The 27,053-nt window shown below is 38.5% G+C and overlaps 1 protein-coding gene across 2 annotated transcripts in view; it reads right to left on the bottom strand.

Annotated features, from left to right (window-relative positions):
* Positions 1-27,053, bottom strand: part of LOC135721220 (uncharacterized) — a 91,264-nt gene extending 64,211 nt beyond the window's left edge. Inside the window, exons 1-5 of one of the 2 annotated variants that reach the window (XM_073813595.1) lie at positions 26,980-27,042; positions 26,746-26,870; positions 20,468-20,791; positions 3,604-3,936; positions 621-929 (exon numbers count right to left, since the gene is read on the bottom strand). In XM_073813595.1, the coding sequence (XP_073669696.1) occupies positions 621-929; positions 3,604-3,936; positions 20,468-20,791; positions 26,746-26,863 (1,084 nt within the window). In that variant the 5' untranslated portion in view covers positions 26,864-26,870; positions 26,980-27,042. Of the gene's footprint in view, positions 1-620; positions 930-3,603; positions 3,937-20,467; positions 20,792-26,745 lie in introns of both variants that reach the window. The other variant, XM_073813596.1, reaches the window with a different exon arrangement.

Raw genomic sequence — 27,053 nt, 5'->3', positions numbered from 1 at the left:
GCTCATAATCGCAGCAAGTATACTCATATTAATACAGGTGCCGTACAGCGTTTTTATTTTTTAATTGCAGTATAACGAAATACATACATAAGAGTGTGTTGGTGATTTAACATAAGTAAATTAAAACAGTGGAAAGTATATAGAAGTTCATCATTTGTTCTCTGCATTGGGCTGTGTGTGAATAAGCACAATTATTAGCCAATAATCAGAAAATAAACATTTAAATATAAACAAGAGTAAAGAGGTTACTGTAGCTCCAGTAATATAAACATCTTACTGTGACTAATTCCTTACTCTGATTTTTGGAATGAATCGCATTATTGGTGTGCATATAAACTAGTCATTGTTTTGGGCCAGATGTAAATTGTATTGTATGTTGTACAAAGAAGAATAATATATTTTAAAAAATCCAGAAAAACAAGACTTTCCAGGACATAAGCTTTCTTTTATTTTCCAAGTGTTTTCCGTGACTGGAAACTTAAATACAAACTAGGAAACCCTGTGTAAGTTTAACAGGTTATATCAGTGTAAGTGTTCAATGTAGAAATGTTAATAATGCTCTGATATAAATAAGATCCGATCCAAATTCTTGATTATACTGAAATACAAAAGTTACTCACCACTGACATTAACTCTGAATCTCCTCTGAATGGTTCGTCTACTGCTGCTCATCTTCAGTTCATAATCTCCAGCATCTTCAATTTTGATTTTTGTGATTGTGAGATCTCCAGTCTGATCATTCAGCTTCAGTCTGTCTCTGTCTTTCCCATCTAGAGTGAACTGTTTGTTTGGGAAATGTCTATTTACATCAGCAATCGTGTCATCACATCCAAAGATGAACAGTATCCGATCATAGGTCTTAATGTCAGGAACATCAGTGTTTATTATGAGAGGATCACCCTTCATCACTGACACTGACTTCACTTCACCTGTATTAAACACAGAGATTAAACAATTATAACACTGTCAATCATTTTAATATAATCATTAACTGAGATTACTGATATATAATACACCCCATTTAAAACTTTACTGCTTAATATCTAGTAATTAATATCTAATGCTTAAAGGAACACGCCCAGATTTTGGGAATTTAGCTTATTCAGCGTATCCCCCACAGTTAGATAAGTCCATACATACCTTTTTCATCTCCGTGCGTCCTGTAACTCTGTCTGACGCAGCCCCCGCTAGCTTAGCACAAAGACTGAAAGTGAATGGCTCCATCTTGCAAACAGCTCCCAATAAGTGACAAAATAATGCAAACATTTTCCTGTTTATGTGTTGTGATTTGTATAGTCACACCGTGTACAAATAACAAGGTCATATGAGACACAGCCATCTTTTAACAGTATACATACTGAGAACTATATTTTCAGAAGGCGAAGCACTTGACCAAACTCTCTGCTCCTCACCAGGGGGCTTCTTGGGTGCTGTGAGCAAATCACTCCGCCCAGTAGAAGTGCTTCGCCTTCTGAGAATATAGTTCCCATTATATATACTGTTAAAAGATGACTGTGTCTCATATGACCTTGTTATTTGTACACGGTGTGACTATACAAACCACAACAAATAAATAGGAACATTTTGCGTTATTTTGTCAATTATTGGGATCAGTTTGCTAGCTGGAGCCATTCACTTGCAGTCTTTGTGCTAAGCTAAGCTAGCGGGGGCTGCGTCAGACAGAGTTACAGCACACACAGAGATGAGAAAGGTATGTGTGAACTTATCTAACTCTGGAGAATACGTTGAATTAGCTAAATTCCCAAAATCTGGGCGTGTTCCTTTAACTCTAGTACACTGAAAAAAATGATTCACTAAATTTAATACATTTTTTAAGGTAAGTGGTTGCAATCAATTTATTTAAGCTACATTTAAACAAAAAAGATTAGTAAAGTAAAGTAAAATATAAAACTTTTGTTTAAATGTAGCTTAAATAAATTAATTGCAACCACTTACCTTAAAAAAATTGATTAAATTCAATGAATCTTTTTTTTTTAGGGTATGAAGTTATAAATGTCAAATATCTAACTATCTACATTGATAAGTTCAGTTTATCTAAGAGCCATTGCAACAGAAACACTGACTCACTGCACTTTTAATATTTCTGTAACAACTATATTTATATCTTTATTGTGCACTAATTTTCTTTGACAAGAGCAGTAATTGAACTAAAAGACTCAACATCTATAAGCGTGTGTTAAACGCACGTCAACGTGCTGTTATGTTCTTTCAAAAGTGCGTGAGAGGTTACGCATCTTTCGTTGCTACGCAATCATGAGACGCGCTTTCTGTGACAGCGAGAATAAGGAATGCGTGATCAGATTTTTCATCTGCACCTCACGTCAATCAGATCATTCAGGGCTCCAGACTAACTTTTTTCACTAGGAGCACAGTGGCCCCCAACTGAAAATTTTAGGGGCGCAACCAGAAAATTTAGGGGCACACACCGTAAATCAACATGCTAACCAAATATTCACATTTCTACTAAGTAATACACTGTATTACTAATAAATACTTTGATGACAGATGCAGAAAGTACAATGTGCTGTTTTAAATTCAGTGTCACATCAAAAAAAAGATAAAATTTACTGGTCGCACATGTGCGACTGGATGTAAAATTCAGTGGCACACTCTCAAATTTTGGTGGCAAAATGTCTTTTGTCCCTGTCATTGTCACAATGCGATCAGATAATCTGGTCGGGACAGAGAAGAGCTGTAAACCGGGCTTACTCAGCTGTTACTCAGCTGCGGAGGGGTTCGTTTAAGTCACAGCTTACATTGACGACACAAGCAAAGATTAGGAGAAACGTGCAAAAGATAAAAGAAGGCTATGTATGCAACTCCCTTGTCTCAATATGAGTGTATAAGAAGTATATCATCATGTTGATTGCAGTGCTTGCAATGCTATGCAGTTACACATAGAGCAGTTATATTATTTTTATACAGAGATGGTACATAACCAAAACAGTTGCAAAAATGTAGGCTAATAGTTCATAAATGTATTCAGGAATTGAATATGTTAGTTTAGTGCAAGGTTTTAGTAGAAAAAGTTTAAGAGAACTTTGCAGCAGTATTTTATTTATTATTCTTTTTTATTTTATATATATTTTGTTTAATTATATTTTAATAAAAAGTTTTAAAAAAATGTGTAAACAAATTGCTAAAAAAAAGTTTATAGTAATTAACAACCTGCAGTTTAATGTTTGCATTTTTCCCGCACTGTACCGAAAAGGAACCGAACCGTGGCCTCAAAATCGAGGAACGCACCGAACTGTGATTTGTGCATACCGTTACACCCCTAGCATATACCGTTATCAAGATACCAAAAATTTTCGGTGTATCATGCTGCAGACCTATTTCATACAATATAGTAGGTAAAAATCAGTATGCGTAACCAATACTCTTTAATAAACAGGATGCGAAAAATACCTGTACGCTCAAAAGTTTATCAAATTTAGTACATAATGTTAGAATGGTTAGAATTTACCATTTTTATTTATTATATTAAACAGTACATTACTTTTTAAAGTTTACATTAGAATTGTTCAAGGAGTTATAATCATAATAAGATTTGTATTATATCGAAAGATTTGATTTACTCACCACTGACAGTAACATTGAATGTCTGATGTATGGTATAACTGCTGCTGGTGGTGGTGCTGGTGAGATCTACTTGATAAAGTCCAGAGAGATCCGTTCTGATGTTCTTGATTTTAAGAGATCCAGTCTGAACATCCAGCTGCAGTTTGTCTCTGAATCTCTCGTCTTCTGATATTTCACTGGCTGATTTATTGAAATGAGCTATACGAATCCCTTGAAATCTCCATTGCATCACATCATATTTCTTGATATCACGATCATCAGCCAGTAGAGTAACAGAATCTCCATCCTTTACTGACACTGACTTTAGTTGATCTGACTCTGGGTTCCTCACACCTGCAGACACAAACAGAGACAGTTAACTAATGTTTAACTATTCGGGTCTTCAAGGATCTAAGGAGTAAGACAAGAGGTTAAACAATCAGTTTGTAGTTTGTTTATGGAGAGACATTGTAAATCTATAAAATTTCGGTTGGTGCCATGTATCTACATTTGACCCTCATGTGGGGCTGTTGACATACATTCAACCCCTTAGATCTCTTCAACTCAAATTCTCTCACCCTTAACCTCCCTCTGAGCGTTCAGACTTACATAATTTGGTATCTGCTGTAAATATTTGACCTTATGTACATTTTGTTCTGAGATTGCAATTTTATATTCATGTGTGAAATAATTTTAAAGGTCATTTTCGCATTTAGCAGCATGTTGTTTAAAAAGCAAATGCATTTGCAACCATGGGCGTTCTGGTCTGAAAACAAGGTGTTTTCAGGCCGAGGGGCAACCTTAAGATCTCTCTAATGAAGCCAATACGGAAGTGACTTAAACTGCAATTCATCGACTGGTCGCTAGAGGCTTGCTCCAAAAGGGAGTCAATTGCCATAGACTCCAATGTTAAAAATGTCCAACTTTACAGTAGAAAATATGTTTACAGCCTGGTACAAAAAGTGTTTTTGGTCTATACAGCTAATTTTGCTCTTCATGACAACTGTGAGGGGGGTGAATTTTTTTGTAACTCATCAGTTTAAATTATGTTAAGCCTTAAACCTCTGCATAATTAAGGGTGTGGCCGCTTGAGTGAGGGATGAACAGCCACTGCTGTCATTAGAGTCGTGCTAGGCGGGCGTGGTTTCAGCATCCAGCCACCTGAGCTTCACTCATGTCCCGCCTCTTTACCCATTTTCGGTTTTCCACGAGTGATTCGCGGTGATCCGTGACCAAGATGGCTACGACAGGCAACGCCTACTTTAAGCTTCAAAAACGATCTTCAGAAACCAATGGTTGACGTCATGGACACTACGTCCATATTTTTTTACGGTCTATGGTTCAGGTGCATTGCTATTTTGAGGCAACTAAATAGCACGTTATATTCACCTATAAATGAGACAACAATGCGTTTGCTTATCACACAGGGATGTATGTTGAGTGGCAAACGTTCAACAAAATGGCTGGTTTTCATAGGGGCTACTGCGAAAATGCCAGTAAAACTGACTATTATCAGCTTAAATAAAATTTAGTTAGACTTGTTAGGAGAGGTGGACAATACTTAGTTACATTAGTTACATTTTCCAAGCATCTGTGCTTTATTAGGATGTTTGTATTGGGAAAAATTTTACTTCACTACATTCTAAAGCATAGAATCATACTGTGTATTCTCTAATATTGCATATTAAAATTTAATACCTAATTGCATTAAAATGTAAGTTTTACTTGATTAAAAGTATGTTAATGTACTTAAAGGGATAGTTCACCCAAAAATTCTGTCATCATTAACTCACCCTAATGTTGTTACAAACCTGTATACATTTCTTTGTTCTGATGATATTTTGAGAAATATTTGTAACCAAACTGTTTTTTGGACCCCGTTCACTTCCATAGTAGGAAAAAAGAATACTATGGAAGTAAATGGGGTCCACGAATGCTTTGGTTACAAACATTTCTAAAAATATCTTCCTTTGTGTTCATCAAAACAACAAAATGTATACAGGTTTGAAACAACATGAGTAAACAATGACATTGGGTGAACTATCCCTTTAAATATTAAAATGTAAAACAAAAATGTATTATTTATGAAATGTAATAGAGTACAAATTATCATAATATGCTTTGGAATGTATGTTTTCCAAAGAAATACACTGATAAAATACAAATACTGGAAAAAAAACTTTTAAGTAGAAAGTAAAACCTCTGCTTGATAGTGACCCTAGCAGCTTATCAACCCACCTGTGGTCTGTGGACGTTGACATGAACAATCAATTTACTTCTCCTTTCTGTGTTTTTTGTCAGTCTGTAAAACGATAGCTCAGAATTCTTGTTAATCTGTTAGTACAGTCTATCGCACAACAGCTGTTTCCCATTTAGACGCGTTTTCACCCTGTTTTTCGCTGATTACACACTGTACACCAATTCTGCCACTCTGTCTTTTGCCACTCAGTGTGCGTAACTGCAGTCACTTTCGCCAAAGGTGACGTCACGTGCATACTGTCTATACGTCAATCATCATCTAAGCTAACAGCAAGCTAAGCTCCTATCAAATAAAAACACACTAAACAACTACACAAACATAACTTATGTATTTCTGAAGGAGGTACTTCATAGAACAAGGAATACAACAGCCGTTTTGAGGACAGTAAAAACAGCGCTAAGAGATAAGTCAATTGCGTCAAAAATACCATGGTTTTTTTACGCATGAAACATGAACACATGTTATATTGCGAACTGTAAACACAATCAAAGCTTCAAAAACACAGAAAGAAAATGGTTCCTTGTGGATTCAGCCATTTGATGCTGGTCTTACAACTATCTTTTGTCAGGGTTTGGCACCACCAGAAAGACGATAGGCTATTGTAATGGATTACAAAAAAAAGAGTTTAATTTATTACCTGCTTGTTAAATATGAATCACGTGTGCGTGAATTAATTTTATACATAAGACTAATGGTTCCAGAATGAAACAATCAGCCGAAGCATTTTTTTAATTTTCCTTTTTCATTATTTTGCCAATTTTCTCACCATTGCATGAGTTACATTTCAGAATGTCATTTTTACTATATTTATTTCACATTATTTAACAATTAATTTTTTTTATATTCCAGCAGTCATTATAGGGCCTTCTTACACCTGGTCACTTCTCTGATCAGATAGCCATCTGACTTGTTAAAATTGTTCCATTTACATTCAACCACATAAATGAGTCTTGGCTAAATAAATATTAGTATAATATATAGTATAATATAATTTTATTATCCGATCTTCTATTGGCACACAAAATGGAAATAACCTATTCATTACTATTCCTTGAGAAACTTGCATCGACACTTATGCACAACTGTATGTTGAGCAGCAGACGCACCCCTGCGTGCATGAGCAAAGGAAGAGAATGAAACGGCAACAGGAGCATGACAGAGGAAAAAGCAGTCTAACAGAATAACATGTTAATAAGTGTTTTATTTCTCGTTTAATAGAAGCGTGTTTGTCATTGTAGTTTTACTGGTTTTAGGAAGTTTTTATTACATACTGCAGTTGGCTTTGTGGTTTCTCTTCTAATCAATGACATGAGATGAAGAGTTAAAGTCTCTCTATCTCTGTGCCTGTGTATTCAGCATACAAATACCCAGGTTTGCTGCCCACCATGTCTCTTATACGTTGCATGCTGTTCAGGATGTCTTTTAAATGATAAATGAAACAATTTAAAATGCTTTAACCAACATGTTTGCTGCATTTGCGCGCCTCTCAATATGCGCTGGTTGCTATCGTCATCAAAGATCTCATTGTTTGATAAAAATTATTACGTATTTTCACTTGTTCGACCAAACACCTAAAATAATTTTTTGCCATTTTCAACCGAACAATTTCAGTTGCTGAACATTCGGTACCTCCCTAATATGTGGCGAATGCCTTGCAATTTGTCCGCCCTTCCATGACATGCAATTTTAAATGCGCGCTCTGAGCGGAAAAGGGTCTGACGTATTCACATTTTTCCATTGTCCAATTGAATGAGGGGAGAGGCGGGCCTTCCATTGTGGTGACAGAAGTTTAGAGTTGCTTGGAACAACCGGAGACTGCATTCACTCTCTCCTGCCTGCTTGTGCAACTCTCACCCTCAAACAAGGTCAGAGCTCTGCTTGTACATTTGTAACAAACAAAATTTCACAAATGCTCGCATAATAGTTGATACATTGGTTGCCTAGCAACATAAAGAGCTTGCGTTTCAAAGCGTTTAAAATGTGTTTGGTGTGATTGCCCCTAAGTGCGTCAGATATGTTTTTTGTAAATGAGCATTTAATGGACACTTAATGATTCCGCCAGCAAAGCACTACTTCTAAATGCCCTGCGGTGGGATTAAGCAGATTTAAAGCAAAAGTATTTGATAAATGTATAGTCATATCGAGCATTTGGCTAATATCTAATTTTTGGATGAAGGTGGCATTTAGAGGCTTTTGCATCCGAGCTCCTCAAATATTTACTCATTTTGTATATGGAGTTCATCTTTTGTCTATTGCATTTTGTATTTATTACATGCTTTCATATATTCTCCCCATCATCAGTTATCTAAGGTGTCTTTATCAGTTTGTTGTTTATTAGGGCCCGAGCATCGAGGAGCAGGCCAGAATGGTGCAAAGCCCTATTGTTTTTGATCAGTTTCTTCTTTTTTTCTCCGAAATGAAACGCATTTTTGAGGTCCTAAACATGCTCGAAAACTCATGAAACTTTGCACACACATCGGAAGTGAACAAAATTTACATGTAGTATAGGCGTCAGAAGTGGGCGTTTAGAAATGACTCGATAGCGCCACCTGCAAAATTTCAAGAGAACAGCTCTCCCGCTACGAAAAACATACAGATACAAAATTTGGTAGGATCATCCATGACCCCGATACCTACAAAAAAGTCCCTTGGAACCAAACTCTAAAACCCACAGGAAGTCGGCTATTTTGAGTTTTCACTGTGATTTCTGTGCAAATTTTGGCATTTCCAGGCTTCATACTTTAACGAACTCCTCCTAGAGATTTAATCCGATCATCATCATATTTGGTCAGTATCATCTAAAGGCCTTTGCGATTTTAAATTGCGGAGCTTTTGACTTTTCGTTGGAGGGTGTGTTCGTGGCGGCCTGACAAATTTAGGTGTTTTTGCCATGAAACAGGAAGTTGTTCTAACTCAGGCTTACAATTTCCAATCTGCCCCACGCTTCACATGTTTGAAAAGGGTCCTGGCCTGAACACATTAACATGACAATTTTCAGTTATAGTCATAGCGCCACCTAGATGCAGCAGGAAATGTCATGTTTTACGCTGGGATTTTCTGCTCGTAGAGATTTAATCAGATCATCAAAATATTTGGTCAGACTGATCTTAAGCCCTTTGCAATGATAAATAGCAAAGATCTTGACTTTTCCTTGAAGGGCGTGTTCGTGTCAGCCTGGCAAAGTGTGATGTTTCGCCATGGAACAGGAAGCCATTGTAATTCAGGCATACATTGTCCTACAAGCCTCAGGTGTCACAAGTTTAATAAGGGTCTTGACCTGAACACATCAACATAGCAATATTAAGATACAGTCCATGTTTTACGCTGTGACTTACTGCTCTTAGAGATTAAACCATATCAACATCGTATTTCATCAGTCTAATCTCAAGACCTTTTGTGATGATAAATAGCAACGACCTTGGCTTTTCGTTAAAGGGCGTGTCTGTACCGGCCTCGCAAAGTTTCGCATTAATTGCATTTTTGACAGCCTAATCATGCTCAAAAAGTCATGAAACCTTGCACTCATGTCAAATGTGGCGAAAAATTTTCTTGATATAGGCTTCAGAAGTGGGGGTGTAAAAATGGCTCTATAGCGCCACCTACAAAAATTCAAGAGAGCAGCTCCTCCGCTAGGTTTAACATAGAGGTACGAAATGTGGTAGGATCATGTATCACCCCAGGACCTACAAAAAAGTCTCTTGGAGCCAAGCTCTAAACCCCACAGGAACTCAGCCATTTTGAATTGTTTTCTGTAATTTGTGTGCAAATTTTTCAATTTCTAGGCTTCATACTTAAACAAACTCCTCCTAAAGATTTCATTAGATCATCGTCATATTTCGTCTGTGTCATCTAAAGGCCTTTGCGATGCTAAATTGAGGAGATCTTGACTTTTCGTTGAAGGGTGTGTCTGTGGCGGCCTGACAAATTTCGGCTTTCCACCATAAAACAGAAAGTTGTTCCAACTCAGGCTTAAAACATCTAACCTGACCCACGCTTCACATGTTTGATAAGTGTCCTGGCCTGACCACATTAACATGGCAATATTCAGTAAAAGTTATAGCGCCACCTGCTGACAGCAGGAAATGACATATTTTACACTGTGATTTACTGCTTGTAGAAATTTATTCAGATCATCATCATATTTGGTCAGTCTGAACTTAAGAACAATGATAAATTGTGAAGATCTTGAATTTTTGTTAAAGGGCGTGTCAGTGGCGGCCTGGCAAAGTTTGATGTTTCCCCATGAGAATGCTGTTGTAACTCCTGTCACAGACTTCATATGTTTGATAAGGGTCCTGGCCTGAACACATCAATATAACAACAATTCAGTCATAGCGCCACCTGCTGCACACAGGAGGTGTGACACAGCAAAGTTCCTTTGAATATCCACCTATATTTACACACTTAAATTAAAACACTTAACTTAAATTTAAATCCCCCTGGTTCATTGTTTTACTAATCCCATAGCACATGGTACCCATGTGTGCGAGGGCCCTACCATCGCTGCTTGCAACTTTAATTAGAGTTGAAAGAAAAAGTATGTGAAACTGTCAGAATTTAAATGTTGTTCCCCCATACCCCACATTTATATATTTGATATATTTTCATAGAACCTTGTATATTTCTTTATTGTTATACTCGGATGATTAATGAAGCAATGATACAGTTCATTTATCTTGAAGTTACTAAGTTGAGATTCACTGTAAAATGTAATAGCTAACTTTACTTAAAAATAAATAGTGATCATAACTAGTTGCTCCATATTTTGTTGACTCTACTAGCTTACAATAAGTTGACACAGCATTTTGGTGAGGAGAGTAATTAAACTTATCATACTTCAGTAACCTTTACTTGAGAAGTATGAGTGTCTCCACACACTCCCAACAGTTGGTGGCGGTAATGCACCATGCTGGATGCCAACCGCCAATACAAATCAACGAAGAAGAGATTGCACATGCGCAGTTCCTCCTGATACGTTGGATTTGAACCATCACGCGGCAAAAGAACGTTTGTCTGGATTTGGTTTGAAGGTAAGAGCATGCAAAATGTTAATTTGGAGAGGCCATGTATGTAATACTTCAGTCTGTTTGTAGGTTAAATGTATTTCTACAATTTAGTAAAGTCAGGACTATGTTCTGTTAATGTTCTGAGCTGAGTTTTGTTTGTGAGGTAAGGTTTAAGCTAAAGCTAGCTAACCACCTTGTCATTGTCCCACCTTGTAAATCTCAAATTTCTTAAACTGTAAATATGAATTCATATCGCCAAATGCAATGTGCTTGTTAACTGTTGCGTGCATCGGCTATAACTGGCGATGGCACAGTAAAACTTTAACTTATCTGCTAGCTCAGCTGTTAAGCAGGAGGTCTGTATCAGAATATTCATATATTCATTTGATTTTTAATTTTGAGATTCGAATATTTTTTCTGTTTTTAACATTAGCATTAATGCAGAGACTGCCAAGCAGGAAGTGCACTTCACGCTCCCGCTCAAGGTTTGTAACTTACTGTTAATGTGCTCCGATTTTAAAGGTGGGATATATTTTTCTATTGAAAGGGCATTTGGTATATTTGTGATTTTAAAATAATTGAGGTTATTTATTTAACATTTTGGCCCAAGCAGAAAATTAAGGGCACCTCAACTCAGCCTGCAATTATTTAACATTTTCCCAAAATAACTGCATTACTGAAAAATACTACGTTAGATACTAAACCTATGCAGTTGCTGCACATGTCATTATGCACAATTAATGAAACTTTCTGAATAGAAAGTTATGATATGAACCAAATAACCATACAACCCCCTTGACTAATTCTAAGCATAAAATACATACATATACAATTTGTTATATTCAGATAGCCTGTTGTAATGGAATGAGTAGCAGGGCAATATACATACATGTATCCTTTATGCCTTACAAAGAAAGCGTTCATTAGAGCTGATTGGATGCACAAGTTGCAGTAATATATTCATTTTCGAGGTTTGTGTAATACTAGTTTTCTGGCCAGTGTGACCTAGTGATTTGTTATTAAAACGCATCCAAAATGACTTCATTAAATGCTCATTTGTCGGTTTCTTTAGGTTCTGTCAGAGTTCTTTCGGTTAACCAGCAAAAACCTCAAAATCGAGTTTTTCAAAGAACTGGACAAATACACTCCTCGCTGTCTTGACATTTTCAAGTCCAAGGGTGGATGTACCGGCCAGTATTTGCATCATCAAATCGCACTGGGGGTAAGTTTCTCATGCACATTAATGATTTAATGGTGTCAGCAAAATAGTGTAACCACATTGTATTTTCAGAGCTGTTAATTGATGGTCCTTGACCATTTATGGGTGCTATGTATGAAATTATCTTTCAGAATACAGATGTTACTGCTAAGTGAACAGCAGTCCTCCGTGGCCCTCCCATCCTCCTTGGAGATGAGAACAAAGACTTCTTCAAGACATACTTTGTAAGTAGTTTCAGGTGCTAATTTACAGTGGCCGAGTAGGCTTGTCGCGATAGTCGGTGTAACAGTGATTACCAGTGTGTCAGCCTCTTACCGGTTAGATCACTTGCCCACCGCGACACCGTCTTTCACCGTCGTTTTGATATTTTTTTGTAATTAAATAATTTAGTTTCGTTAGAGACAGCAAACATGAATGTGTCTTCTGCCTGAATTCAGCAGAGCTGAACGCGCATCATCACAGAGCAGCCGGTGTCAGATTTCATTTATTCCTGTCAGAGTGTGTGAGGTGAGCGATTGACCAGACGATGGCAGAAGCCGTATGCTTACTCATTTTTGTTATAATATACATATATGATGTTTAATGTAAGCGAGATCGTTTTGTTGTTGCGTTTTTCATTACAAATAATAATAAACCCATCATTCAAGCAGCACTTTATAGAAGAGTAGCCGGATGCTCTCCTTGGGACTGGCAGGTTCTGAAGTACCTGTGCACATTGACTCAAGCACTTAATTAAACCAGCTGTTGCGCTCGCATTGCATGCAAATTCATATGAGATTTAAAGGAATAGTCTACTCATTTTCAATATTAAACTATGTTATTGCCTTAACTAACTATATCCCGCTATCATCTGTGTGCTTGCACGTAAGCGGTGGAGCGCGCTGCGACACTTCGATAGCATTTAGCTTAGCCCCATTATTCAATGGTACCAATCAGAGATAAAGTTAGAAGTGACCAAACACATCAACGTTTTTCCTTTTTAAGATGAGTAGTTATATGAGCAAGTTTGGTGGTACAAAAAAAACGTAGCGCTTTTCTAAGCGGATTTAAAAGAGGAACTATATTGTATGGCGGAACAGCACTTTTGTGAGTACTTCAACTCGCCTGAAAAGTCCGCTCCCCTTCTCCCTCTCATAATGGGAGAGGGAGGGTGTTACTGCGCCGAGTCGAAGTACTCTCAAAAGTGCTATTCCGCATTAAAATATAGTTCCTCTTTTAAATCCGCTTTGAAAAGCGCTACGTTTTATTTTGTACCACCAAACTTGCTCGTATAACTACTCGTCTTAAATAGGAAAAACGTTGATGTGTTTGGTCACTTCTAACTTTATCTCTGAGTGGTACCACTGAATGAATGGGGCTAAGCTAAATGCTATCGAAGTGTCGCAGTGCGCTCCAGCGCTAACGTGCACGCACACAGATGATAGAGGGATGTATCAACTCTTCTTAGTTAAGGTAATAACATAGTTTAATATTGAAAATGAGTAGACTATTCCTTTAAGACAGCCTACGCAAGCGCTGCATTTAAACAGTTGCATCTAATTCAAATTAAAAAAGTAAGCCCCTCCCACCCTGTGAAACCGGTATCATCGGGGTTGTCACGCACCGATTAACCGGTGGGAAAATTCTGTCACTGCAGCAACCCTATGGCCGAGAGGGGTCACAACACATGCATTGCAAATGCCACAGCACCTCCAGATTTGGAAACAACAGTGTCATAAAAGTGGCCTATTATTTTCATATATGCCATATGCAATTTCGACATGCAATGCAAACTGCACAGTAGTAGAGTAGAGCTGGGCCATAAATTGACTGCAATTCTCATGCGTATCTTATCAGTAAAGCTGGTTTCATGATTAGTAATAAGTCGCCATCACCTGCTTTCAAATGCAGCAGCATTTACTACACAGAGCCGTATTTTACTGAGAAGCTAGGCAAAATCGTGTTCGTAATCGTGAAATTTCACCTCTTATAATGCATGAGATTTTGCCGAGCTTCTCTGTGAAATACGGCTCTGTGTAGTAAATGCTGCTCCACCTGAAAGCAGGTGATGGTGATTTACTATTAATCACGGAGCCAGCTTTACTGATGAAATGCGCATGAGAATCGCAGTCGATTTCTCGCCCAGCCCTACTGCTCAGTACAATGTGTAATGCATAGGTTATGCTTATTGGAAATTTAAGTTAAAAGGACCTCTGGCTAGTTTAACAAATTAGCCTTTTTGGGTTAGCCCTAACGTTTTGCCCCACAAACGTGATAGAAGAACACTCCAATGTTTTCGTTGTAGCGATATTTTAAGAAATGTTTACCCATAATGCATTCTGGACTGATGTAGATGGCTCCAAGCGCTGCTACAAACACAAGGCAAATAAACAATAACGTTATCAAGATAAGCTATTACCTCAGTTAGCGAGCGAAATATACCTTCCTCCGTGTTTACGGCATGTTGAGGCTCAAATTGGAAAGGCTTGAATGGCAGACATTTCGCTCGCTAATTGAGGTAATCGCTTTACTTGATAATGTTATAGTTTATTTGCCTTTTGTTTGTAGCGGTGCTTGGACCGGTCTACGTCACGGTCCATAATGCATTATGGGTCAAACAAACAATGGTGACTTACTAGTAAAAAGGTTGTCTTAAAATATCTTGCTACAACAAAAACATTGGAGGTGTTGTTCTATCACGTTTTTGGAACAAATGGTAGGGCTAACGCAATAAGGCTAATGTGTCAAACTAGCCGGAGGGTACATTTCATAAGCTTCCATTAGGGTAGGATGCTTTGTTAGCAGCAAGCATAAAAGAATCCGTCATATGACCCACTCCCCACCATCCTCGCATACCCTTCTCACCTTTTTTTAACCCTTGACCAGTTTGCATGCTTGTTTAATGGTACACATCTTCAGGTGTTAATGAGAGGGTTCTACTAATCTCACAAATGACCAGTGTAAGAGTGAAATGATTATGTACAAAAATGTCAACTGTCCTCTGGGACAACAGCAAAGCCTTGTTAGAATTGTAGGTATTTTTTCTTCTCATATGTTGTTTCCCTGTTGAATATGGCTTATCCATTTTACGGAACTGTCAATAGAGTGCAAGGTTTGTGTTATCACATTGTAGAATAGCTAACTGTTGTCATCAGCTAATGCCTCTTCAGATGTAAATATGAGCAGATGTGAGATACCCTCAATTGGTCCTGATCAAGACTACCTATCAACCTTCTTTCTAAAGTGGCTGCTTTGTGTTTTCTACCTAAATGCAAGGTTGTATATCAATGTGGAATTGTGTAATAATATCTCATGTAATTGTGTTTTTAGGACTGTGATGAACCGGAACTGGCCAACACCTCCATTGAGATCCTAACAGTAATCCCTGAAGGTATCCCACCTCAAGGAACACACCAACATTTTGGGGTTTTAGCTTATTCACTGTATTCCCCAGAGTTAGATAAGTCCATACATACCATTTTTATCTCTGTGTGTCCTGTAACTTTGTCTGACGCACCCACCGCTAGCTTAGCTTAGCACAAAGATTGTAAGTAAATGGCTTCAGCTAGCATACTGCTCCCTATAAGTGACAAAATAACGCAAACATTTTCCTATTTATATGTTGTGATTTGTATAGTCACAGCGTGTACAAATAACAAAGTCATATGAGACACAGCCATCTTCTAACAGTATACATACAGGGAACTATAGAAGCACTGCTACTTGGGTGGAGTGATTTGCTCGCAGCACCAGAGAAGCCCCCTGGGGAGGAGAGAGTTGTGCTAATCACTCCGCCCAAGTATCAGTGCTTCATCTGAGAATATAGTTTCCTGTATGTATACTGTTAAAATATGTCTGTCTCGTATGACCTTGTTATTTGTACACACTGTGACTATACAAATCGCAACATATAAATAGGAAAATGTTCGCGTTAATTTGTCACTTTTTTGGAGCAGTATGCTAGCTGGAGCCATTTACTTCCAGTCTTTTTGCTAAGCCAAGCTAGCGGTGGGTACGTCAGACAGAGTTACAGGACACACAGAGATGAAAAAGGTATGTATGGACTTATCTAACTCTGGGGGATACGGTGAATAAGGTAAAAACCCAAAATGTCTGTGTGTTCCTTTAAGGCCCAAAATTCAATCACTCAAAAATCTACTGTGCAGTGAGTAGTGAAGTTCTTTGTTTTACACACACACACACACACACACACACATACATTTATGGTGTATCTACATTATTGATGGAAATATATATTTTTTTGTCATTTGGTCTTGGTTTTGTGTAATGGTGAATGTGTGATTTGTTGGGTTTTTATGTCTTTTTTCAAAATTCAAATTCTCTCTTATTGGATGTGCAGTTCACTGTATTGATCTGTTTCAATCAAATAAAGTGTTTCATTGATTCATTCAAACTGTTGTCTCTCTTTGTTTCAACAACTTAAAACTTTTGAGTAAAGTTTACTTGAATATTTTAAGGCAATCGGTTTCCTAAGATTTCCTTAGTATTGTGAACACTTAGCCTTGTAAGGATAACTTGCCTTAATGAGTACTGCTAACTGAACATAACTCAGTTGTCTGAACTGACATTTCCTTAGTGACGGGAGCTAATGATTTTTAAGTTCACTTTACTACCATGACATGAGTTGTCTGTACTAAAAAATTTTTTGTCATCATAACTAATGATTTTGCGTTAACTGTACTCAAGTGTACTACCATGATATGAGTTGTCCTTACACATTTCTTCTCAGCTACAACAACTTAAAAATTGATTGTCAACTTTACTTTAAAAATTTGAGGCAATCGGTTTCCTAAGTTTTTTTAAGTAAAGTCAACAAATTACATTTTACAGTGTTGAGTTGTGACATTTTCCTTGACTATGCACAAAAGGGCTGGTACGACCAGACTTCCCTGTTCTAATCTCTCCTTCCTCGTTTACACAATACAACTGTCTAAGCATTATTATTTATGTATCCGTATCCAGACGTTCTTGCGAAGGGACCAATCATGTGATTGTTCTCTAGACATGTTTGCTCAATAGCTGCTCACATGATTCTTCTAGAGATTATCAAATGTTTATCAGGTGACCAGTGCTTCCTTTCTGTACCCTATATAATCTGAAGCCTGTCTAATAAACTTTGGTCTATGTTTAAACTGCATCTCGGTGTCAGTGTCTTTCATGGCCCCTGATATACATCAGAACTCTCTGCTGCTCACCTCAGACCTCGTCTCTTCACTACAGATTCAACAAAAATCTCATACCTCTAGACCTGCATATAATTAGATTCTAACAGAACCTTTTGGGCTTACTTGGATTTCTTCATAAATTGGTCATAAAATGTGTTCTGATCTTCATCTAAGTCACAACAATAGAGAAACACAGTCTGCTTAAACTAATACTGCACAAACATTATACGTTTTCATGTTTTAATTCAGGGGTTTTCAAACTGGGGGGCGGGGCCCCCAGGGGGGCCGCGAGATGGTGCCAGGGGGGCCCCAGTTTTATGACATTTTATAAAATACATTAATTTATCATGAATTCTGTGTAATTAAACATAAAAAAGCTACTAATCAAAAGCACTACTTTTTTGTATAATTTAATATGTGTTTTAGTAAAATGTTGAGTTTAGAACAGTTTTTTGTCACAAATTTTCTTTGGGGGGCCGCGAAGGAATGCACCATACACAAGGGGGGCCGCACGCTGAAAAAGTTTGGGAACCACTGTTTTAATTGAACGCATCATGTAAACATTCATAGTGCAGGGTGGAAAAACTATGTGAAACTAGGGGTGTGACAGTCATTATATAACCGTGAGACTGACAGTTATAGTTAAACACCGTCATTAGAACTCTATAACCGCCAAAACCGTGTTATTATTATTTTTTATTATTTATCATAAAGATTTTTAAATACTATTTAAAACAATTGTTAACAATCTGTGTAAAACACCCCCTCACGTTCTCACGCAGTGAATAATACAGAGCGGAGCAGACACTGACAACGCGCTGACATAAAGGACAGACCAGGTTTACTTTCGGTTAGTTTTGATTTTAATATTAAACAAAATCTAGCCTTTCAAATAATCTCTTCCTTCTAGTTTATATAGCATCAAATAAACATGAATGACCATGAGAAGGAATGTTGTTTTAACCGCGGAAAGGCGTCAGAACACTCCGCTTTTCAAGTTCAAATCCTCTCATGCTAATCTATTAACTCTCCTGAAAGCACATTCACTGCTAGTTGTCTTGCTCTACGTTTATTTAAAATTAACAGAAAGTAGCTAATTAGGGTCTAGTTTATTCAAACGCCTGTTTCACATCGCAAGCGTGAGCACTGAGCAGCGCGTATGCGGAGAGTGTTTGCTGCGCGTGGCCATTGTGCTTTTACACCTGCTGCGTTTCCAGCGCATACTGTGCAGTTTAATAACAGTATAACAATCTCAAGTTCAAATTACTTTATTTTACATGCATTTATGAGCAAACCCTCTGCGCTTTTTAATCCACATTGTTTTCGTGCTGTTCTGGTCAGTGTAATGACAGATATAGACACAATTACAGACATAAAAAGCCCATGGCACAAATCTGTTTCTCTAAAGATTATAAAATAGATGATAGATAGTGGATTAATTTATGCTGGGCAGAGAGTGACAGCGCATTCTTCTGTCAACAGCGTTTTTTTTATATTTCAATGATTTCTGTCAAATTGCTCAAAGTTATTACTGTTTAAAACACACTTAGCATCACATTCATGATTTTATGGTTAAATGACACTTTCGCGTCAATCCACGAGCATTTAAACAAGCAAAACGCACCCCCCCCCCAGCCACCGACAGTTATGTTACGAACCATCACATTTGACTCGCGTCATAACCGTCCTCACCAATTCTAAAACCGGCACATCCCTGTGAGAAACCCTAGGCTAATGACTTCTCCAAGAGCTAATTGGAGCCAGGAGTTAGCCAACCTGGGGTCCAATCAATGTGATGAGATTGGATGTGTTGATTAAAGCTGCCCTGTCCAATAAAAAACACACACCAGTTTTGAGTTTGCTGTTCTGAAGAAGCATTGTCTGATGTGAACCATGCCTCGCACAAAAGAGCTCTCAGAAGACCTACGATCAAGAATTGTTGACTTGCATAAAGCTGGAAAGGGCTACAAAAGTATATCTAAAAGCCTTGATGTCCATGTGTCCACGGTAAGACAGATTGTCTACAAATGGAGAAAGTTCAGCACTGTTGCTACACTCCCTAGGTGTGGTCGTCCTGTAAAGATGACTGCAAGAGCACAGCGCAGAATGCTCAATGAGGTGAAGAAGAATCCTAGAGTGTCAGCTAAAGACTTACAGAAATCTCTGGCACATGCTAACATTTTTGTTGACAAATCTACAGTGAGTAAAACATTAAAAAAGAATGGACTTCATGGGAGGACACCACGGAGGAAGCCACTGCTGTTCAAAAAAAACATTGCAGCACGTTTGAAGTTTGCAAAAGAGCACCTGGATGTTCCACAGCACTACTGGCAAAACATTCTGTGGACAGATGAAACCAAAATTGAGTTGTTTGGAAAGAACCCACAACGCTATGTGTGGAGAACAAAAGGCACAGCACACCAACATCAAAACCTCATACCAACTGTGAAATATGGTGGAGGGGGCATCATGGTTTGGGGCTGATTTTCTGCCTCAGGCCCTGGACGAATTACTGTCATTGATGGAAAAGTTAATTCCAAAGTTTATCAAGACATTTTGCAGGAAAACTTAAGACCATCTGTCCGCCAACTGAAGCTTAACAGAGGATGGACAATGCAACAGGACAACGACCCAAAGCATAGAAGTAAATCAACAACTGAATGGCTTCAACAGAAGAAAATACGCCTTCTGGAGTGGCCCAGTCAGAGTCCTGACCTCAACCTGATTGAGATGCTGTGGCATGACCTCAAGAGAGCGATTCACACCAGACATCCCAAGAATATTGCTGAACTGAAACACTTTTGTAAAGAGGAATGGTCCAAAATTTCTCCTGACCGTTGTGCAGGTCTGATCTGCAACTATAGGAAACGTTTGGTTGAGGTTATTGCTGCCAAAGGAGGGTCAACCAGATATTAAACCCAAAGGTTCACATACTTTTTCCACCCTGCACTATGAATGTTTACATGTTGTGTTCAATAAAAACATGAAAACGTATAATGCTTGTGTGGTATTAGTTTAAGCAGACTGTGTTTCTCTATTGTTGTGACTTAGATGAAGATCAGAACACATTTTATGACCAATTTATGAAGAAATCCAAGTAAGCCCAAAGGGTTCACATACTTTTTCCTTCAACTGTATTTGAGTGTTTTATAACAAATTTCAACTAACAACCAATTACATACAATATTATTCATATAGAGTGATGGGAACTTATTAAAATGTCTGAGATACTTACCGCTAACACTGAAACTTTTCTCTATAATCTTTTGTCTGAAATTTATCCGTACATTATAAAGTCCAGTCTGTTCAGTTCTGATGTTTGTGATGGTGAGATCTCCATTCTGGCTGTTCAGCTTCAATTGTTTTTTGAAAATCTGAACATCATCTGTGAAAAATATTTTGGCTTCTCTATCGATCTGAGCTATTTTAGTGTTTTGAGGCCCAAATGTCCATGTTACTATCAGAGCATCTGATGCCGTTATGTCAGTAATATCAGTGTGTAGAGTAAGAGAATCTCCCTCAATCACTGACAATGACTTCACTGCATCACCAAACACACCTGAAACACACAAACAGAGACAATTATTTACATGATATTCAACTGTCAGTATAAAGACTCTCACTCCTGTTCAAAATGGTGAAAAGTAAAAAACTTTCTGAAAAGCCTCATTAAAGCACTTCATGATGATGGATGGTCAGTGAGACAAATAAAAGGTGACGATGCAAATACTTTAACTTAAAAGAATTTGAACAAAAACTGACATAGTTAGAGAGCAAAGGTTTTGAGAACAAAGGAAGACAAAGGGCCCTATCTTGCACCCAGCGCAATTGACTTTGTCAGTGACGCATGTATCATTCGTATTTTGCGCCGGCGCACAGCGGGGTTTTTCCCTCCACAGATGCACGTCAGCAAACTAGGGAATTAACTTGCGCTCCCTGGGCGGTTCAGCGCAAAAAGGAGGCGTGTTGCGGCGCAAACCATCTCTTATGCTATTTTGCAGTTTCAAAAAACAATTGCGCTACTAACCAAAAAAAAACTAGTCTAAAGTCAGTGGCGCGTTGCGCGTGATTCATTATGCTATTTTAAGGGCGCATGCTTGACCATAATGTATAGCGTGCACAACGCGCATACACTTTGCTTATCTAATCTACACAGATGCAACAGTTATTTTTGCAAATCATAAATTGTTACACTTAAAAATATTAATACACGAGATAAGGGGAATCATAGTGATGAGCATTGTGGTGATAGTTTTTATTTATTCTCATGCAAATAACGATAAAAATATTTTCATATGTTTGTTGTGTGGCTGTATTACGTTTATTTTATGTAAATAATAGTTAAAATGTTTTCATAAGAAACCTTAATGTATATGAACTTGATTTGTAAGAGTACTTTGGGGTTGGACCTTGCTTGCGTTTCTTGGGTCCGATTTCAAAGCCCCCAAACCCTTTCAGCGGTGAGGGTGGACGCAGCGATGTCCTCTGCTGGCGTCAAGTCCTGAGGCAGATCCACCTCCCGTTACACGGTGTGCCCGATTTATGCTGGCAAGCGTGGGATTCCCCCGTACAAGGACGTCGGTCTCCTCGGCTGTGAACCGCTCCTGGCGTGCGCCTGGTAAATCCGTCATAATAATAGCAATCCGCCATGGAACTTGCGCCCTTGCGTTTAAAGGGAATGTTGGCTAGCGTTCTGATTGGTTTATTTGACGTTACGCCCAAACCACACCTATGAATAATGAACCTACTTCAGACCAACCCCTTATTGATTTGCGCCCGGCGCAAGAGTTATTTCTCACGCCGGGAAAATAGCAACAGCGCCCAAGACCCGCCCACAAACTCACTTGCGCGTTGCGCTTCGCACTTGCGTTTCAGATCGTTAAAATAGAGCCCAAAGTCTGTAAAATAAACGGTTTTAAAAAGATTTGATGCTCACTCTAGTGATCATCTGTTATTCTGTGTTGTCAATGTCAAAATTCAGGTTGGATATAAGTTTTAATGTACTTACTTTTTTATACAAAACAGCTGATAACGCTATAGCGACAGCAAGTGACTTTCACCCCAAAATTAGGAGGCAATAGGCCTGCTGCTGGACATTGGTGTTGCAATAGAACGTTAAATTACGCTTCACTACTTGTCAGTACATGTTCTTTGGGTACATGACGTTGGTGCAAGCACAAGTCGGACAAAATTTCTAACCGGCATGCACCGATTAATGCCAGCCGCTGATTGGTCTGTGCAGTGCCACACATAAAAAGTCAAACACACATAAATTCTTGTCAAGTGACACAGAAGCAGCTGTCAGGTGACAGAAGCAACCCGTGTATATGTTGCTAAAAATCTTTGATTGTATGAGAAATCATTTGTATTGTATGCGTGTTTGGAAGCTGAACGGAGACGCGCGTGTGTCCGCGCAAGATGACGCGGTCCGTCTTGCGCACATCCGGACAGACGTTCGCTGATGGCCTCTGACCTTAACCATAAACATCTAGCTCTTTTTGGACAAACGGAGAAAGACGACGCAAAACCAAAACTTTCTGAAAAGCGTCCTGCTTTAGAAATGACCACTGTGGTAGATGAAACGGAGACAATCTGCCCTTTGGATAATAATCCTATGGACCGATCGCATGCTTTTTAATAAGGTAATGTTGCGTGAATATCTGATAATGTATGAATCCTGGTTCTGTTGTTGATCTGTGGCTGCTGTTTGCACGTTCAAATTAAATGTTTTGTTTTTACTAGTTCACAGACAACCGTCAACTGTATTTTTACTCAATGACAATTTCATATTAAAATCTTATAAGTTAATGGTTAATGTTCGGTTTAGAATGTTACGGTTGTCGGTTGGGAAAAATAACTGATATGAGCATCCCTACTCAGTGACTTTGAAGAAATGCATTTATTTAACCCTTTCATTAAGTAAGTGTTGCAATAGGCTACACGTGGCAAAGCAGTGGTGCCTTCAAAGTGCGTTACAAACCAGGGGCGGATCTATCGGAGTGGCACGGGGTGGCAGCTGCCACCCTAAGAAAAAGCATTGTCACCCCATATGCCACCCCAACACTGGTATCCTAATTCAGTGTTTCCCACAGGTTTTTGATAGACTTGTGGCGGTGATGACGTCATATAATTAGCATATATGTACATGTTTATATAGACGGGTTACACGGCGACGTCATTAACTCGACGCAACCGAGAGGGAATGCTAGTAGCGGTGTCTGTAAGTAAAAATGCCAAGGAGTTGTTGCGTGGAAAATAGTACCAACAGAGTCAGTGCTGGGTGCCAGATGTTACCATACCAGTAGATGAAACTATTACGTTACTAGCCTAACATTATAATTAGGGCTGCAGCTATCGATTCTTTTTGTAATCGATTAATCTAGCACTGAATCGATCGATTAATCGAGTAATCGGATAAAAATTTTGTTTGTGTTTTTAAACAACCAAAACAAATAATGCATAACGAAAATGACGTGGCTGTAAAATGTTCAAGCATTTGGCATTTATTTCTAAAAAAAAAAAATCGAGTAAATCGAGTAACTCGATGAATCGTTTCAGCCCTAATTATAATTCATACATATATCACAGTAACACTGCAAAAATAAAGACAGAAAAACAGATCCAACTAAAATCAAGTTTTATTTATATACACACAATAAAGAACGCTTCAATAATTAGGGTTGTTGCAGTAGCGGATCAGCTCACCAAGCAGGCTTTCTGCCTCCTGGATGCGCGCGCACCCTGTAATGTTTGTAAACTTGCAACCCGTCTATATATACGTACGTGTTTGCGTTTGATAGAGAGGGAGAGAACGGGTGTGTGTGTGGGAAAAACTACTGCTAACCTTTTGTCAAGTCATGATGAACTTGATCAGCCGTCTTCTCTGTCAGTAAAATCTGTGACTGTTGACGTTTACGCGAAAAAAAGTACACTGAGGAACGGACATTGGAAACACCGCCACATTTTCACTGGTATGTGACAGAGAGGCGAGCGCGTTTTTTTTTCGGCGCCCATGTTAACAAATTAAAGCATGTACACCACACGCGTGAGCAGCGCGTGCTCGCGTGGCAGGACCGCCGCTGAAGCAGCAGTGCTGGGATCGTTTCGGCGCCGGCTCTATTTTTGCTGTGCTGCTCACGCTCAATTAAAGTGACAGTGCATTGTTTATGCTTTAAATGGTCGTGGATTGACGCGAAAAAGTGTAATTTAACCATAAAATAATAAATGTGACGCCAAGTGTGTTTCAAACAGTCAAGACTTTGAGCAATTTAAAAGAAAGCAATGAAATATTTAAAAACACCAGAAGACTGCGCTGTCATTCTGCCCAGCACTAAATGACTCCTCATCTATAATCTTCAGAGAAATAGAGACATACATCTATAAATCTATGATTAAACTGTTGAAGGGAAACACGATCGACTGCTTTATGCTGTCAATCACGGAGTGAATTTTTTTATTTTATCGTAAAACTTCAGAGAAACAGATTTAATAATGTGCAAATGGGCTTTTTATGTCTATAACTGTGTATTGAGTCTATATCTGTCATTACACGGACCAGAACAGCACGAAAGCAATGTGGGTTTAAAAAAAAATCACAGTTTTATAAATAACACTGACCGTCAAAAAACGTCTTGAAGAGGTTTTGGTCATTAATGCATGTAAAATAAAGTAATGTGAACTTGAGATTTTTATACTGTTATTAAACTGCACAGTATGTGCTGCAAACGCAGCCAGTATGAAAGCACAATGGCCACGTGCAGCAACGCTCTTCTCACGCGCTGCTCATGCTACGCATACGCGCTGCTCACGCATGCGGTGTGAAACCGGCGTTAGAGAAAGGGAGGGGGCGCGCTGGGCACTTGCAACAATGAATTAAGACGTTTTTAAACAGTAAAATAGACATGTAAATGGGAATCATGAAAAATCTATTGGTGATAATATAATCAACATGTTCCTAAACTGTGATGCAGACACACAATGGGAGGATACATCCGTCTCTGACCACAACTACACTTTAAAATCACAACCATCATCACAACCAATCATTTCAAAATCAACCTAAAGCAACCTGATATGGGAAAACAATGGTGCAGTTTCTCATACAGGGCTTATCCTGGTCCCAGGCTAAAATGCATATTTGAGCTACAATAGTTTAAAAAACCCTTGTACTGACATACCTCATACGAGTGCCATTGTTTTGTCACAAGATGCGCTCCAGTATTGTTTATTGTAGGGTTTGTTTGTAAAAGCTGAAATGTCCTAATATAATTAAGGCCTAGTCCTGTAAACTTTGTCTGAGAAACTGCTCCAATGTGTTGAGCTGGCACAAATGTACGTAACTCTGCTGAGAAACAACCATCTTTGTCAGCTTGGGTTGATATTGCATCCATTACACAGTCGCCAAGCACTTTACCAGTACATACACCAACAGCTTCTAGATGTACACTTGGGATCAGCTCCTGATGACTCTGATAAAGCTGCGTCTTAATTTATTGCAGGGTGGTCTTGCTGAAAAGTTAGACTAAGTTTCTTAGTCCATAGTTATTTTTATAAACCTTTACAATGTGACCTGATGTTACCTGCTGTAAAGTTATATTAAACCTTTATATGTAATCAGATGTCATGCAGTGATATTAATCATTTACAATGTGATCTGTTGTGTAGTTTTATTAAACCTTTACTATGTGATCAGATGATATCCTGTCATGCAGTTTTATTAAACCTTCACAATGTGACCAGATGTTATCTGTCAGGAATTTCTTAAACCATATGTGAGCTATGTAGATTCAAGTCTCCCGATTTGAAGGAATAAGTGTTGGCAAGTTTGCAAATGATTTCTGTCGTGATACATTACAAATGAATTGGTGAGTTATTGGACTGGCTGGGGTGCACATTTGCTTTAAAAAAGACGAAATCACTGTGTAACAGTACACGACAGTGACGACACACTGTGTCATAAAGTACTTTAATAACTTTTAATGCTGCTCCATCAACTCCTTCTGACAGTACGAGGAAGTTAAATATGTCCTATAGGTTACCTGCTGCGACCACATGCACTTCGTGTCTACCCACGTAACGAATGACGGGACATTATGAGACTATCCGAGCGTTGTATGCAAGTTTTCTCCGTGCTCCCAACTTAAAACATTTACAGCTTTAACTTGTCATTTTGCTAAAGTTATAGTGAACTACAATCGTTCAACCACCAAAATAGCTACCGCTATGCATGTTAGCGGAAGTCGGTTGGCAAAATGCGGAAGAGCGAAGAATTAAAATGGGCAGGGCGAAACAATGGGAATACTGAGGTTTCGGACATACTATTCCTTGGGCACTGCTTTTTGGCTACTATAAAGTATGGCAGTATGCGGTTTCGGAATCAGCCATTGACTTGGACGCAGCCTAAACGGAAAATGGCTGCGCCGTTTTAGCATGCAACGCGGCGTGACATCGTGACATTTTCGGGGTGTAAAGTGAAAGCGAAAGTGTTGAAGAAATGTTTATAAATTAACTTACCGTTGATGAAAAAAGAAATGATGATGATGAAGAGTAAAGTGATCGTCCTCATGTTGCTGTAGGTGTGTTGAGTCAAGATAAGATCAGTACGTTTAAACGTAATAACACTCACACCCATAAACCCACTGACCGATAGAAGAACAACAACAACAAAAAAAAACACTCAACTACATCGTCATACAGAGAGATATACTGATATAATTATAAAAATTAACTGTTTTTTATGATACTAACAGAATCCGGTCGGACTTGGCAAACTCGAGAGAGATGGTTCTCACTGCGGAACACACATCAAGGGAGCGGGGTTG

Source organism: Paramisgurnus dabryanus, chromosome 24 (assembly GCF_030506205.2).
Source record: "Paramisgurnus dabryanus chromosome 24, PD_genome_1.1, whole genome shotgun sequence".
Lineage (NCBI taxonomy): Eukaryota > Metazoa > Chordata > Actinopteri > Cypriniformes > Cobitidae > Paramisgurnus > Paramisgurnus dabryanus.
The sequence above is the reverse complement of the archived record's forward strand: the minus strand, read 5'-3'. Positions and strand labels throughout refer to the sequence as shown.